This window comes from Macaca mulatta, chromosome 14, assembly GCF_049350105.2.
Source record: "Macaca mulatta isolate MMU2019108-1 chromosome 14, T2T-MMU8v2.0, whole genome shotgun sequence".
NCBI lineage: Eukaryota > Metazoa > Chordata > Mammalia > Primates > Cercopithecidae > Macaca > Macaca mulatta.
The window spans coordinates 17908379-17921616 of record NC_133419.1 but is presented as its reverse complement, the minus strand read 5'-3'; the positions used below and the strand labels follow the sequence as shown (position 1 = coordinate 17921616).

At 46.3% G+C, this 13238-nt stretch overlaps 1 protein-coding gene across 13 annotated transcripts in view; it reads right to left on the bottom strand.

Moving 5' to 3' along the window:
• AGBL2 (AGBL carboxypeptidase 2) overlaps positions 1-13238 on the bottom strand; it is a 75849-nt gene that overhangs the window by 27687 nt on the left and 34924 nt on the right. For all 13 annotated transcript variants that reach the window (XR_013403837.1, XR_013403836.1, XR_013403838.1 and 10 more), the window contains 4 exons: positions 11121-11251; positions 2679-2745; positions 1418-1543; positions 813-911 (listed from right to left, as the gene is read on the bottom strand). Coding sequence is in view for 10 of the 13 variants with exons in the window: in XM_077962868.1 (XP_077818994.1) it covers positions 813-911; positions 1418-1543; positions 2679-2745; positions 11121-11251 (423 nt within the window). In the remaining 3 variants the exon portion in view is untranslated. The remainder of the gene's footprint in view (positions 1-812; positions 912-1417; positions 1544-2678; positions 2746-11120; positions 11252-13238) is intronic.

Below are 13238 nucleotides of genomic sequence, written 5' to 3'. Positions count from 1 at the left end.
TCTCTCCTCTGTGTTGCCACTGCATACTACTCTGTGATACAATTTCCTACTTACTTGCTGAAATCTCCACCGGAGTCTGAAGTCCCTGAGGCAGGGATAGTATTTTATTCAAGGTTGCATTCACAGCATCCAGTAAAGGGACTGGCGTGTAGTAGGTGCCCAATAAAATTCGTTGATTTAAAATAAAATTTGCGGATTGAGTAGATGGGTGGGTAGATGGATGAATGGATGGTAAGTAAGGCAGCCCATTCTTATGTTCTTGGTGTAAAATCACAAATCACCAATATTTGATTCCAGACTTCAGTCATGTCTAATCCAAAGCAGTGTCAATGTCTCCCCCAGTTTTATTTTTATTTTATTTTTTATTTTTTATTTTTGAGACGGAGTCTCGCTATATAGCCCAGGCTGGAGTGCAGTGGCTGTCTCAGCTCACTGCAAGCTCCGCCTCCCGGGTCCACGCCATTCTCCTGCCTCAGCCTCCGGAGTAGCTGGGACTACAGGCGCTTGCCACCTCGCCCGGCTAGTTTTTTTGTATTTTTCAGTAGAGACGGGGTTTCACCGTGTTAGCCAGGATGGTCTCGATCTCCTGACCTCATGATCCGCCTGTCTCGGCCTCCCAAAGTGCTGGGATTACAGGTTTGAGCCACAGCGCCCAGCCGTCTCCCCCAGTTTTAATGTTTTCTTGCTCCCAGTGGCACTGTCAGGTTAGGGTAACATAAATGGCTACTACATTTATCACCTTGTGGGAGAGAGGTGCTAATCTGAGAGGTTAGAGAATTTGTGTGACAAAGAGTCAAAAACAAAAATACTACCTCATTTAACCTCGGGTTTTCATTTCTCATTGGTAAAAAACTGGAACTCTCTGAGTTTTTGAAAAAGGCTGGATGCTTTTGCAGAGTAGAAGCAAATTCCTAGGATTGAGTAAAAAGAGAATATTTTTCAATTGATATATTCAAAATTGATCCAATTTACCCAACAGCAAAACTTGTACCTCTGAAAGCACATTTGTCTTTTGAAAGCAGAGGGTATGGTGTGAGTGTGGCAGCTTGGACAAAGATTGATGAGCTATCCAGCTGTCTGAGCCTGGACCAGGCCTGGCCCCCAGCCATCCATCTACTCCTGACTAGCTCTGGCCACTACCATTCCAGTACCATGTCTTTCCTCTGGAAATTCAGACTTGGCTAAAACCCAGACTTCCTATGCCAGAGTATAGGAGAGGATCAGTGGACCAAGGCTGAAACCTGCTCAGAGATGCCCAGAGGGCCCCTGGAAGATTCTGATCCCAAAACAGAAAGTTTCCCCCTGCCCCAATCTCCATCCCCTTTTTGGTTTAGCATAAACTTTAACCCCCTTTCCTTCTCCCTCTATGGAATGCTCTGAAACCAGACAGTAGAAATAGCCAGCAAGGCTTTCTTACTGAGGTATCTTCTGTTAACTTTAACTTCCACATCAAATTTTTTTTCTGATACTGCTCATTTCGCTGTTTCCTAGTCTGAAGTGACTTCTTTTTTTTCTTCTTAAACATCTTCTTCTTCTGAGTCAGCTATTCGGGAAAGTAGAGAAACTGGTCATTGAGGATACCAGAACTAGGACCGCCCACATGTGGCACTCTTCATGCAACGCTCAAGACACAAAGGCTAACTCGGTATGCAGCCTCATGGTGTTGGTTTGGAGAATAAACAAACAGTTCAGTTCCCTCCTTACTGGAGGATGCTTCCTACTTAATACCCCCAAATCCCACTGTTATCGATAAACTGCCAAAGGGGTACTTATGGTTAGGCGCCTGTAATCCGAACACTTTGGGAGGCTGAAGCGGGTGGATCACTTGAGGTCAAGAGCTCGAGACCAGCCTGGCCAACATGGTGAAACCCCATCTCTACTAAAAACACAAAAATTAGCCGGGCAGGGTGGCAGGTGACTGTAATCCCAGTTACTCAGGAGGCTGAGGTAGAAGAATTGCTTGAACCCGGGAGGTGGAGGTTGCTGTGAGCCGAGATCACGCCACTGCACTCCATCCTGGGTGACAGAGTGAGACTCCATCTCAAAAAAAAAAAAAAAAAGGCCTGGTGCGGCGGCTCACGCCTGTAACCCCAGCACTTTGGGAGGCCAAGGCGGGCAGATCACGAGGTCAGGAGTTTGAAACCAGGATGGCCAACCATCTCTACTAAAAATACAAAAATTAGCCAGGCGTAGTGGCGTGCGCCTGTAATCCCAGCTACTCAGGAGGCTGAGGCAGGAGAATTGCTTGAACCCAGAAAGTGGAAGTTTGCACCACTGCACTCCAGCCTGGGAGACACAGCAAGACTCCATCTCAAAACAACAACGACAACAACAGTAAAAAAAACCCACAAAGGGGCACTTATACCAATAACCAAATATCTGTGATTTACAATATGAAATCAGATTACTTATGGCAATAATGTCAGGTCCAGATAATAATGATCATTAGACGTGTGGTTAAAATATTCAGTTTGGGTGTTACCTTAAGGTGGCCTTAATAATTAAGCAAGAAAGTTATAAAGGACAAAACGAGAGACTTTAGGGCAGGGTGACTAGTTAGGACACTATTGTATATTTTCTGTGGGTCTTAGGACAGCTGGAAAATTCCAACAAATTGGCTGCCAGTGTCATGATTTTTTTTAAGGCTGCTATTTCCTGGGTATAAGAGCTCAGCTTACCTCATCTGCTATGTTTGCTAGGTGAACAGGAAGACCATCTGAGAGAGAACTGTCAGAGCCACTGGTGCTGTTTCCAAAAGAAAAAAAAGAAGAGGAAGTAACTGTCATTGATATGTCTAGGAAGCATAACATTTACCAGACCAGCTGTATGGGATTAGGATTAGGATATCTTCTAGTCTACTATTTCTCTCATTGTCTATGCTTCAATTACTAAAAATTATTATTTTCTTCCTTTTTTATATTTTTGGGACAGGGTCTCACTGTGTCACCCAGGCTGAAGTGCAGTACTGTGATCATAGATCACTGCAGCCTTGACCTCCCGGGCTCAAGAGATCCTCCCACCTCAGCCTTCTGAGCAGCTGGGACTACAGGCTCATGCCACCATGCCTGACTAATTTTAAAAATTCTTGTAGTCACAGGGTCCCACTATGTTGCCTGAGCTGGTCTTGAACTTTTGTGTTCAAGCGATCCTCTTGCCTCAGCCTCCTAAAGTGCTGAGATTACAGGTATGAACAACTGCGCCCAAGCAATTACTAAGAATTCTTGATGGCCGGGAGCGGTGGCGCACGCCTGTAATCCCAGCATTTTGGGAGGCCGAGGGGGGTGGATCACCTGAGGTCAGGAGTTTGAGACCACCCTGACTAAAATGATGAAACCCCGTCTCCACTAAATACAAAAAAATTATCTGGGTGTGGTGGCGCACACCTGTAGTCCCAGCTACTCAGGAGGCTGAGGCAGGAAAATCGCTTGAACCTGGGAGGCAGAGGTTGCAGTGAGCCAAGATTGTGCCATTGCACTCCAGCCTAGGCGACAAGAGTGAAGCTGTCTCAAAAAAAAAAAAAAAAGAATTTTTTTTGAGACGGAGTCTCACTCTGTCAGCCTCCCGAGTAGCTGGAACTACAGGCGCCCGCCATCACGTCCAGCTAATTTTTTGTATTTTTAGTAGAGATCGGGTTTCACCGTGTTAGCCAGGATGGTCTCGATCTCCTGACCTCATGATCCGCCCGCCTCGGCCTCCCAAAATGCTGGGATAACAGGCATGAGCCACCGCACCCGGCCCCAAAAAAAGAATTATTGACAAGCACATTCATTCATTCACTCCAAACACCTACTGCATGCCAAGCAGTGTGTTAGGCACAGGGAGCACAAATGAACGAGGCAGAGCCTTTGGCACCAAAGAGTTTGCAATTCATATGGCAAAGCAAATACTGGCCAGATGGGCAAAATCGCCCTTGGTGGAGGTCGTGAGAGGCCACAGGATTCTCAATGCGCAGGCCTAGAGAACAGTAGAGGACTGTCATTTGTTTGAAAACAAGGGATCTTTCTCATTTATTCCTCTTTGGCTGGCACCAATTCAGAAATCCAGGATCCTAACAGGTACTTTGAAGAAATGTATTCAATGTATAAACAAATGCATTTAATAAACAGTCTGAGCCTGGGTGACACAGTAAGTCGCTGTATCTACAAAAAAAATTTTTTTCTTAATTAGCTGGTAGTGGTGGTGCCTGCCTGTGGTCCGACACTCGGGAGACTGAGATAGGAGGACCAGTCTCAGGAAGGAGACTAGGAGGACTAGTGCCCAGGAAGTTGAGGCTGCAGTGAGCCGAGATTGTGCCACTGCACTCCAGTCTAAGCAAGAGAGCAAGAACCTATCTCGAGCCGAGATTGTGCCACTGCACTCCAGTCTAAGCAAGAGAGCAAGAACCTATCTCAAAAAATATATAAATAACAAAAAGAACCTTCAGGTCAGAGACCAAGATTACTTTTATCACCCCAATTTTCCTTCAAAAGTTTTGAATGAGGCCAGGCATGGTGGCTCATGCCTATAATCCCCACACTTTGGGAGACCAAGGCAGGAGGGATTGCTTGAGGCCAGGAATTAAAGATCAGACTGGGCAACATAGTGATGCCCTGTCTTTATTTAAAAAAAAAAAAAGTTGCCTGGGCATAGTGGCTCACACCTGTAATCCTAGCACTTTGGGAGGCTGAGGCTCAAAGATCTCTTGAGCCTAGGAATTTAAGAACAGCCTGAGCAACATGGCAAAACCCTGTCTCTACAAAAAAATACAAAAATTAGCCAGGTGTGCTGGTGCACACCTGTAGTCTCAGCTACTGGGGATGCTGAGCTGGGAGGATCATTTGAGCCCAGGAGGTTGAGGCTCCAGTGAGCTGTGATTGCGCCACTGACTCTAGCCTGGGCGACAGAGCGACACTCTTTCTAAAAAAAAAAGTTGTGGATGCTCATTTAGACTAATCTAAAGTCTTCCCTCACAAACTGTGTACTCCCCCTTTCTGCAAGGGCTAGGATGAATGAAAACTCAAATAATCAAACCTTTCTTTCTTCGTGTCTTTTGCTTAAGTGTCACATTATATTTTCCCCTTTCCTGGGGTTTAGTTGGCTAGAACCAAGAGCTGTTCTCTATGATGGGGGTCTATACATACAGTTTACTGGCACAAGGCCAGGCGTGGTGGCTCATGCCTATAATCCCAGCACTTTGGGAGGTCGAGACGGGCAGATCACTTGAGGTCAGGAATTCAAGACAAGCCTGGCCAAAATTGTGAAACTCTATCTCTACTAAAAATACCAAAAAAATTAGCTGGGTGTGGTAGCAGGTGCCTGTAATTCCAGCTACTCGGGAGACTGAAGCATGAGAATTGCTTGAACCCAGGAGGTGGAGATTGCAATGATGCAGTGAGCCAAGATCGCACCACTACACTCCAGCTTGGGTGAGAGAGTGAGACTCCATCTCAAAAACAAACAAACAAAAAACATTTGTAGAGCTCAAATCACATGGGAGAAGTCAGCATTTCAAACCATTCAGCTGCCCAGCCCTTCATTTGTTTCTGCTCCCCTTGCTCCTCTCAGTGCACAATGAGTAGTCCCACAGAAAGACAGCAGGAAGAAAACCCCATCTCTGATCTAATTCCCAATTCCCTGTTCTCACAAGGTTTTTTTCTAGTGGACACTGGAAGTCCTGTTGGTAGAAAACGTTAGCAAATGGGACAAAAGCACTAAAAGCAGTGTGTCCCAGAAAGTGTCAAAACCCATGTGTGTACATACACAAGGCAAACTCAAACTGGGCTTGTACACTCACAGTCTGCTTTCCTTTGCAATTGTGACAATGGATAGGTGGAACCCCACTGGAGGCTGTGACAGCCAGTCTCTTGAGGCAGAGGCTGGCAAATTGGTTTCAATAATTCTTAACCATGTGCATCAAAGTGTCCCGGCTGAGCCACTAGAATGTAGAGTCTGCCTGTTTCTGAATTGATTCCCCTTGGGCCCTATTTATTTCTTTTTAAATTTTTTTAAAAATAGAGATGGGGTCTCACTATGTTGACCAAGCTGGCCTCTAACTCCTGGCCTCAAGCAATCCTCCCATCTTGGCCTCCCAAAGTGCTGGGATTACAGACATGAGCCATCATGCCTAGCCACACCTTGGCACTATTTCTATGAGTTGATAAGCAGAGCACACTTTTTTTTTTTGAGACAGGGTCTGTGTCACCCAGGTTGGAGTACAGTCGTGTAATCTTGGCTCACTGCAGCCTTGACCTCCTGGATTCAAATGATCCTCTCACCTTAGCCTCCCAAGTAGCTGGGACAACAGGCATGAGTCACCATGCCTGGCTAATTTTTGCATTTCTTGTAGAGACAGGGTTTCTCCATGTTGCCCAGGCTTGTCTTGAACTCCTGGGCTGAAGTGATCCGCCCATCTTGGCCTCCCAAAGTGCTAAGACTACAGGTGTGAGCCACTGCGTCCAGCTGGCATTTTGTTTTTGAGGCTGTATTTGGAGAGGGGTTGGTGCAGAGGTCTTGGTTAGTTAGGCATAGGATTCTAAGAGAGTGGAAGGGATGACACCGTGAATGGGCCACACGACCTGGCCTAATGACCTACTTTAAGTTTAAGGTCCCTAAAGAAATATTTGTGAGACTCAGAATTGCTTTTGGGCCCCGGTGTCAGTGTGCCATAGAGTGGATGAAAGAGCCATCCCTTTTCCACTGTCCACCACAGACTACAGTGCAGCCTCTGTCAGAAGACTTCCACGCCAGTCCAGAAGCCTGAAGGTAGCTGGGTCATCCATGAGGCACTTTAGCCAGTAAGTTAGAGTAGAAGGTATTCTTGCACACCTGGGAGACATAACCTTTTGGGGCCTTCCTAAATAGCTGGGGAGACTATGAGGGTAGAGATGAGATCCTGAATGCTAAATTAATTTAAAAAATATTTATTGAGCTCTTCCTCTGTGCTAGGTACAGAACAGGTACCATTCTAGGTGCATGAGATACACAGCAAACGAAAAGATCTCTGACTTTGTGGAACCTGTCTCCTAGTAGAGGGAAACAGACAATAAACAACAGATACTGGTTGGGTGCGGTGGCTCACGCCTGTCATCCCAGCACCCTGGGAGGCCAAGGTGGGTGGATCACCTGAGGTCAGGAGTTCAAGACTAGCCTGGGCAACATGGTGAAACCCCATCTCTACTAAAAATACAAAAATTAGATGGCCGGGTGCGGTGGTTCATGCCTATAATCCCAGGTCTTTGGGAGGCCGAGGTGGGCGGATCACCTGAGGTTGGGAGTTCAAGACCAGCCTGACCAATATGGAGAAACCTCATCTCTACTAAAAATAGAAAATTAGCCAGGCTTGGTGGCACATGCCTGTAATCCTAGCTACTTGGGAGACTGAGGCAGGAGAATCGCTTGAACCCGGAGACAGAGGTTGCAGCGAGTGCAGTGAGCTGAGATTGCACCATTGCACTCTAGCCTGGGCAACAAGAGTGAAATTCTGTCTCAAAAAAAAAAAAAAAAAAATTAGCGGGACTTGGTGGTGGGTGCCTGTAATCCCAGCTACTTGGGAGACTGAGGCAGAAGAATTGCTCAAACCCGGGAGGCGGAGGTTGCAGTGAGCCGAGATCACGCCATTGGACTCCAGCCTGGGCGACAGAGCGAGACTCCATCTCAAAAAAAAAAAAAAAAAAAATAGGCCAGGTGCAGTGGCTCATGCCTGTAATCCCAGCACTGTGGGAGGCCGAGGTGGGTGGATCACCTGAGGTCAGGAGTTCGCAACCAGCCTGGCCAACATGTTGAAATCGCGTTCTACTAAAAATTAGCCAGCCGTGGTGGTGGGTGCCTATAATCCCAGCTACTCGGGCAGCTGAGGCAGGAGAATAGCTTGAACCCAGAGATGGAGGTTGCAGTGAGTGGAGATCATGCCATTGCACTCCAGCCTGGGCAACAAGAGCAAAAGTCTGTCTCAAAAAAAAATAATAATAAAAATAAATAAATAAAACAGATACAATAAAGACTTAAATGATATAGAATGACAGAGGCAATAAATGCTATGGAAAAATGTAGAGCACCTAAGGGGGATAAGGAGTGGCAGGAGGGTGAAGGAGGGGAGCAAGCTGTAGCATTAGAGTAATGTGTATAGATCATGTTGAAAAAGGCAGCATAGGCCGGGCGCGGTGGCTCAAGCCTGTAATCCCAGCACTTTGGGAGGCCGAGGCGGGCGGATCACAAGGTCAGGAGATCGAGACCACAGTGAAACCCCGTCTCTACTAAAAATACAAAAAATTAGCCGGGCGCGGTGGCGGGCGCCTGTAGTCCCAGCTACTCAGGAGGCTGAGGCAGGAGAATGGCGGGAACCCGGGAGGCAGAGCTTGCAGTGAGCCGAGATCGCGCCACTGCACTCCAGCCTGGGCAACAGCGTGAGACTCCGTCTCAAAAAAAAAAAAAAAGAAAAAGGCAGCATTTGGCTGGGCGCGGTGGCTCACGCCTGTAATCCCAGCACTTTGGGAGGCCGAGGTGGGCGGATTGCCTGAGGTCAGGAGTTCCAGATCAGCCTAGGCAACACAGTGAAACCCCGTCTCTACTAAAATACAAAAAATTAGCCAGCCATGGCAGCGTGCGCCTGTAGTCCCAGCTACTTGGGGGGCTGAGGCAGGAAAATTGCTTGAACACGGCAGGCGGAGGTTGCAGTGAGCCGAGATCATGCCATTGCACTCCAGCCTCAGCCTGGGTGATAGAGCGAGACTCTGTCTCAAAAAAAAAAAAAAAAAAATGGGTTAGGGTGGAGGCCATAGAGGTATCGGGAGGCCTATAGCCTTACAGGCCATTGTAGGGTCTTTGGCTTTTTAAATCTGAGTCGGGGAGATACTGAAGTGCTTTCAACAGATAAATGATATGATCTGATTTAGGTTATTTATTTATTTATTTATTTATTTATTTATTTTTTGAGATGGAGTTTCGCTCTTATTGCCCAGGCTGGAGTGCAATGGTGTAATCTCAGCTCACTGCAACCTCCGCCTCCCAGGTTCCAGCGATTCTCCTGCTTCAGCCTCCCGAGTAGCTGGGATTACAGGCATGTGCCATCACACCCAACAAATTTTGTATTTTTAGTAGAGACGGAGTTTCTCCATGTTGGTCAGGCTGGTCTTGAACTCCTGACCTCAGGTGATCTGCCAGCCTTGGCCTCCCAAAGTCCTGGGATTACAGGTGTGAGCCACCGTGCCTGCTTTAGGTTTTTTAAAAAATCACTCTTCTGGTTTTTTTCAGTCTTGCTAGTCCCTTCTTCTCAGTCGCCTTTGCTGGCTCCTCCCCTGTTAAAGTTGTATTATCCAGCTCAAACCTCAGACTTCTCTATCTGCACTTACTTCCTTGAGATCCCGCCAGTCTTTTTTTTTTTTTTCTGAGATAGGGTCTCACTCTATAGCACAGATTGGAGTACACTAGTGTGGCCATAGCTCACTGCAATCTCAAACTTCTGAGCTCAGCAATCCTCCTGTCTCAGCTTCCAAGTAGCTAGGACTGACTACAGGTGCAGGTGCATGCCCCTACCCAAGGCTATTTTCTTTCTTTCTTTTTTTTTTTTTTGGAGACCAGAGTCTTACTCTGTCACCCAGGCTGACATGCAATGGTGCAATCCCAGCTCACAGCAACCTCCACCTCTCGGGTTCAGGCAATCATTCCTCCCGCCTCAGCCTCCTGAGTAGCTGGGATTACAGGTGCATACCACCACACCCAGCTAATTTTTGTATTTTTAGTAGAGATGGGGTTTCACAATGTTGGCCAGGCAGGTCTTGAACTCCTGACCTCAAGTGATCTGCCTGCCTTGGCCTCCCAAAGAGTGGGAATTATAGGTGTGAGCCACCTCATCCAGACCCCATCTAGTGTTAAGGTTTAAATATTATCTACCAGGCTGGGCATGGTGACTCACGCTTGTAATCGCAGCACTTTGGGAGGCTGAGGCAAGCAGATCCCTTGAGCTTGGTAGTTAGAGACCAGCCTGGACAATAGGCAAAGCCTGTTCTCTACAAAAAATACAAAAATTAACCAGGCGTGATGGTGCACACCTGTAGTCCCAGCTACTTGGGGAGCTGAGGCAGGAGGATTGCTTGAGCCCAGGAAGTTGAGGATGTAGTGAGCAGAGATCATATCACTGCACTCCAGCCTGGGTGGAGAGCAACACCCTGTCTCAAGAAAAAAAATCATCTATCCAATGATGCCTCTCTCCATTGGTCACTGGACCTCTCCACTGAACTCCAGACCCATATATCCTACTGCTTGTTCGAGGTCTCTACTAAATATATAATGGACATTACAAACTTAACAAGCCTAACACTAGACTCCTGATCTTCACTACCTCCCTAATTTTTTCCACTCCTTTGATCTTTCCCATCTCAGCTAAAGGCAACTCCATCCAACCAATTGTGGAGTCATTCTCTTCTTTTCTCATGCCCATATCCAATCCACAGGCAAATCCTAATGTTTATAATTTCAAAATATATCTAGAATCCAACCAATTCACACATCCCCCCGCAACCACTGCTGCTACTCTGGTCTAAGCCTCCATTACCTTTTACTTGTATTATTGGTCTAAGCCTCCATTAGCTTTTACCTATATTATTGCGAGAGCCTCCTATTGAGTCTCCCTGGTTAGAACTTCCCTCTTTACGATCTACTTTTCACACAGCAGCCAGTGTTCCTGTTGAAACTAAAACCTGTCAAATCATGATATTTCTCTACCCAAAACCTTCCAAAGGCTTTCCATCTCCCTTGGAGTGAAAGGCAAAGGCTTTGCAGTTCCCTATAAGGCCCTACACAAACTGCCTGCCCAACTCCCTACTCCTTTCTAATGGCTAAAACAGAGGCTGGCAAAGAATATACACTCTTTTGTTTTTTTTTTTTGTTTGTTTGTTTCTGAGCCTTTTGCCCACACTGGAGTGCAGTGGCATGATCTTGGCTCACTATAGCCTTAACTTCCCGGGCTCAGGTGATCCTCCCACCTCAGCCTCCCCAGTATCTAGGACTACAGGCATGGATCACCAAGCCCAGCTAATTTTTGTATTTTTTGTAGAAACAAGATCTCACTATATCACCCAGGTTAACAACAAAGTATTAAAAAACAAAAACAAAAACAAAAAAAGCCTCTGTTGTTTCTTTGTTACCTGGATTCAATGTCAGACAAAGAGATGTCACTCCAACTTTCTTCTAAATCTACATCTTGTCCAAGTTCATGGAATTTCTTGTGGATTTCCTGTCGTAAAAGCTCCTTAAGCTCTGCTAGACACTGAGTGAACTATTAAAGTGAAAAAAAGAACTATTTTGATAATTCATTTTATTTTATTTATTTATTATTATTGTTTTTGAGATGGAGTTTGACTCTTGCTGTCCAGGCTGGAGTACAATGGCGCAATCTCGGCTCACTGCAACCTCCACCTCCTGGGTTCAAGTGATTCTTCTGCCTCAGCCTCCCAAGTAGTTGGTATTACAGGCATGCGCCACCACACTCAGCTAATTTTGTATTTTTAGTACAGACAGGGTTTTACCATATTGGTCAGGCTGGTTTCGAACTCCTGATCTCAGGTGACCCACCTGTCTCAGTCTCCCAAAGTACTGGGATTACAGGCGTGAACCACCATGCCTGGCCCATTTTATTTATTCATCAAATACTTACTAAGTGTATGCTGAAAGGAATTTTATTTATTGCTGCGAACACAAAGATGAATAACCTGCACCCCTGCTAGCAAGGACACGTTAACAGAAAATTACATAAGCTGGAGGAACAGATAGAAATTTTCTTTAGGGCAGAATATCAATGAGCACTGCTCTAGCCACTTTTCTCTGGCTAGAGCCAACTTCTTCTTTTTTATTTTATTTTTTTGAGACAGAGTCTTGCTCTGTCACCAGTCTGGAGTACAGTGGCGTGATCTCAATTCACTGCAACCTCTGCCTCCCAGGTTCAAGCCATTCTCCCGCCTCAGCCTCCTGAGTAGCTGGGACTACAGGTACGCACCACCATGCCCAGCTACTTTTTGTATTTTTAGTAGAGACGGAGTTTTACCACCACGTTGGCCAGGATGGTCTTGAACTCCTGACCTCGTGATCCACCTGCCTTGGCCTCCCAAAGTGCTGGGATTACAGGCATGAGCCACCATGCCTGGCCGCCAAGTTCTTCAACAATGCAATAGTCTATTTTATTTTATTTTATTATTTTATTTTTTTTTAAGATGGAGTGTTGCTCTGTTACTCAGGCTGGAGTATAGTGGCATGACCTCTGTTCACTGCAACCTCCGCCTCCTGCGTTCAAGTGTTTCTCCTGCCTCAGCCTCCCGAGCAGCTGGGATTACAGGCACTTGCCACCACACCCAGCTAATTTTTGTATTTTTAGTAGAGATGGGGGTTTCACTGTGTTGGTCAGGCTGGTCTCGAACTCCTGACCTTGTGATTCACCAGCCTTGGCCTCCTGAAGTGCTGGGATTACAGGTGTGAGCCACTGCACCTGGCCTGATGATGATTATTATTAGTTTTTTTTTGTTTGTTTTTTTGGGAAGACATAATTAACAAGGCAAGACCTCAGAAAGGCCATAGGGGAAGTCAACAAGTGCACACAGAGCAGAGCTAATTTTGGAGAAGAGAACAAGACACGTGGCTGGGCACAGCGGCTCAAGCCTGTAATCCCAGCACTTTGGGAGGCTGAGGCGGGCAGATTACCTGAAGTCAGGAGTTCCAGACCAGCCTGACCAATATGGTGAAACCCTGTCTCTACTAAAAGATACAAAAATTAGCCGGACGTGGTGGCGCACACCTGTAATCCCAGCTACTCAGGAGACTGAGGCAGAAGAATCGCATGAACCAGGGAGGCAGAGATTGTAGTGAGCCAAGTTCGCGCCACTGCACTCCAGCCTGAGAGACAGAGGGAGACCCTGTCTCAAAAAAAGAAAAAAAAAAAAAAAAAAAGATGCCTGATTTTCTAAAATAAGAGAAAGGAAAGATAATTTGTGTTGTAGCTGGGCACAGTGGCTCATGCTTGTAATCCCAGCACTTTGAGAGGCTGAGGCAGGAGGATCACAAACCCAGGAGCTGCAGACCAGTCTGGTAACAGAAAAACCCTGTCTCTACAAAAATTTAAAAATTAGCTATGTGTGGTGGCGCATACTTGTGGTCTCAACTACTTGGGAGGCTAAGGTGTTGAGGCTGCAATAAGCCGTGATCACGCCATTGCACTTCAGCCGGGGTAACGGAGTGAGACCCTATCTCAAAAGAAAAAAAAAAGAATAGGTGTT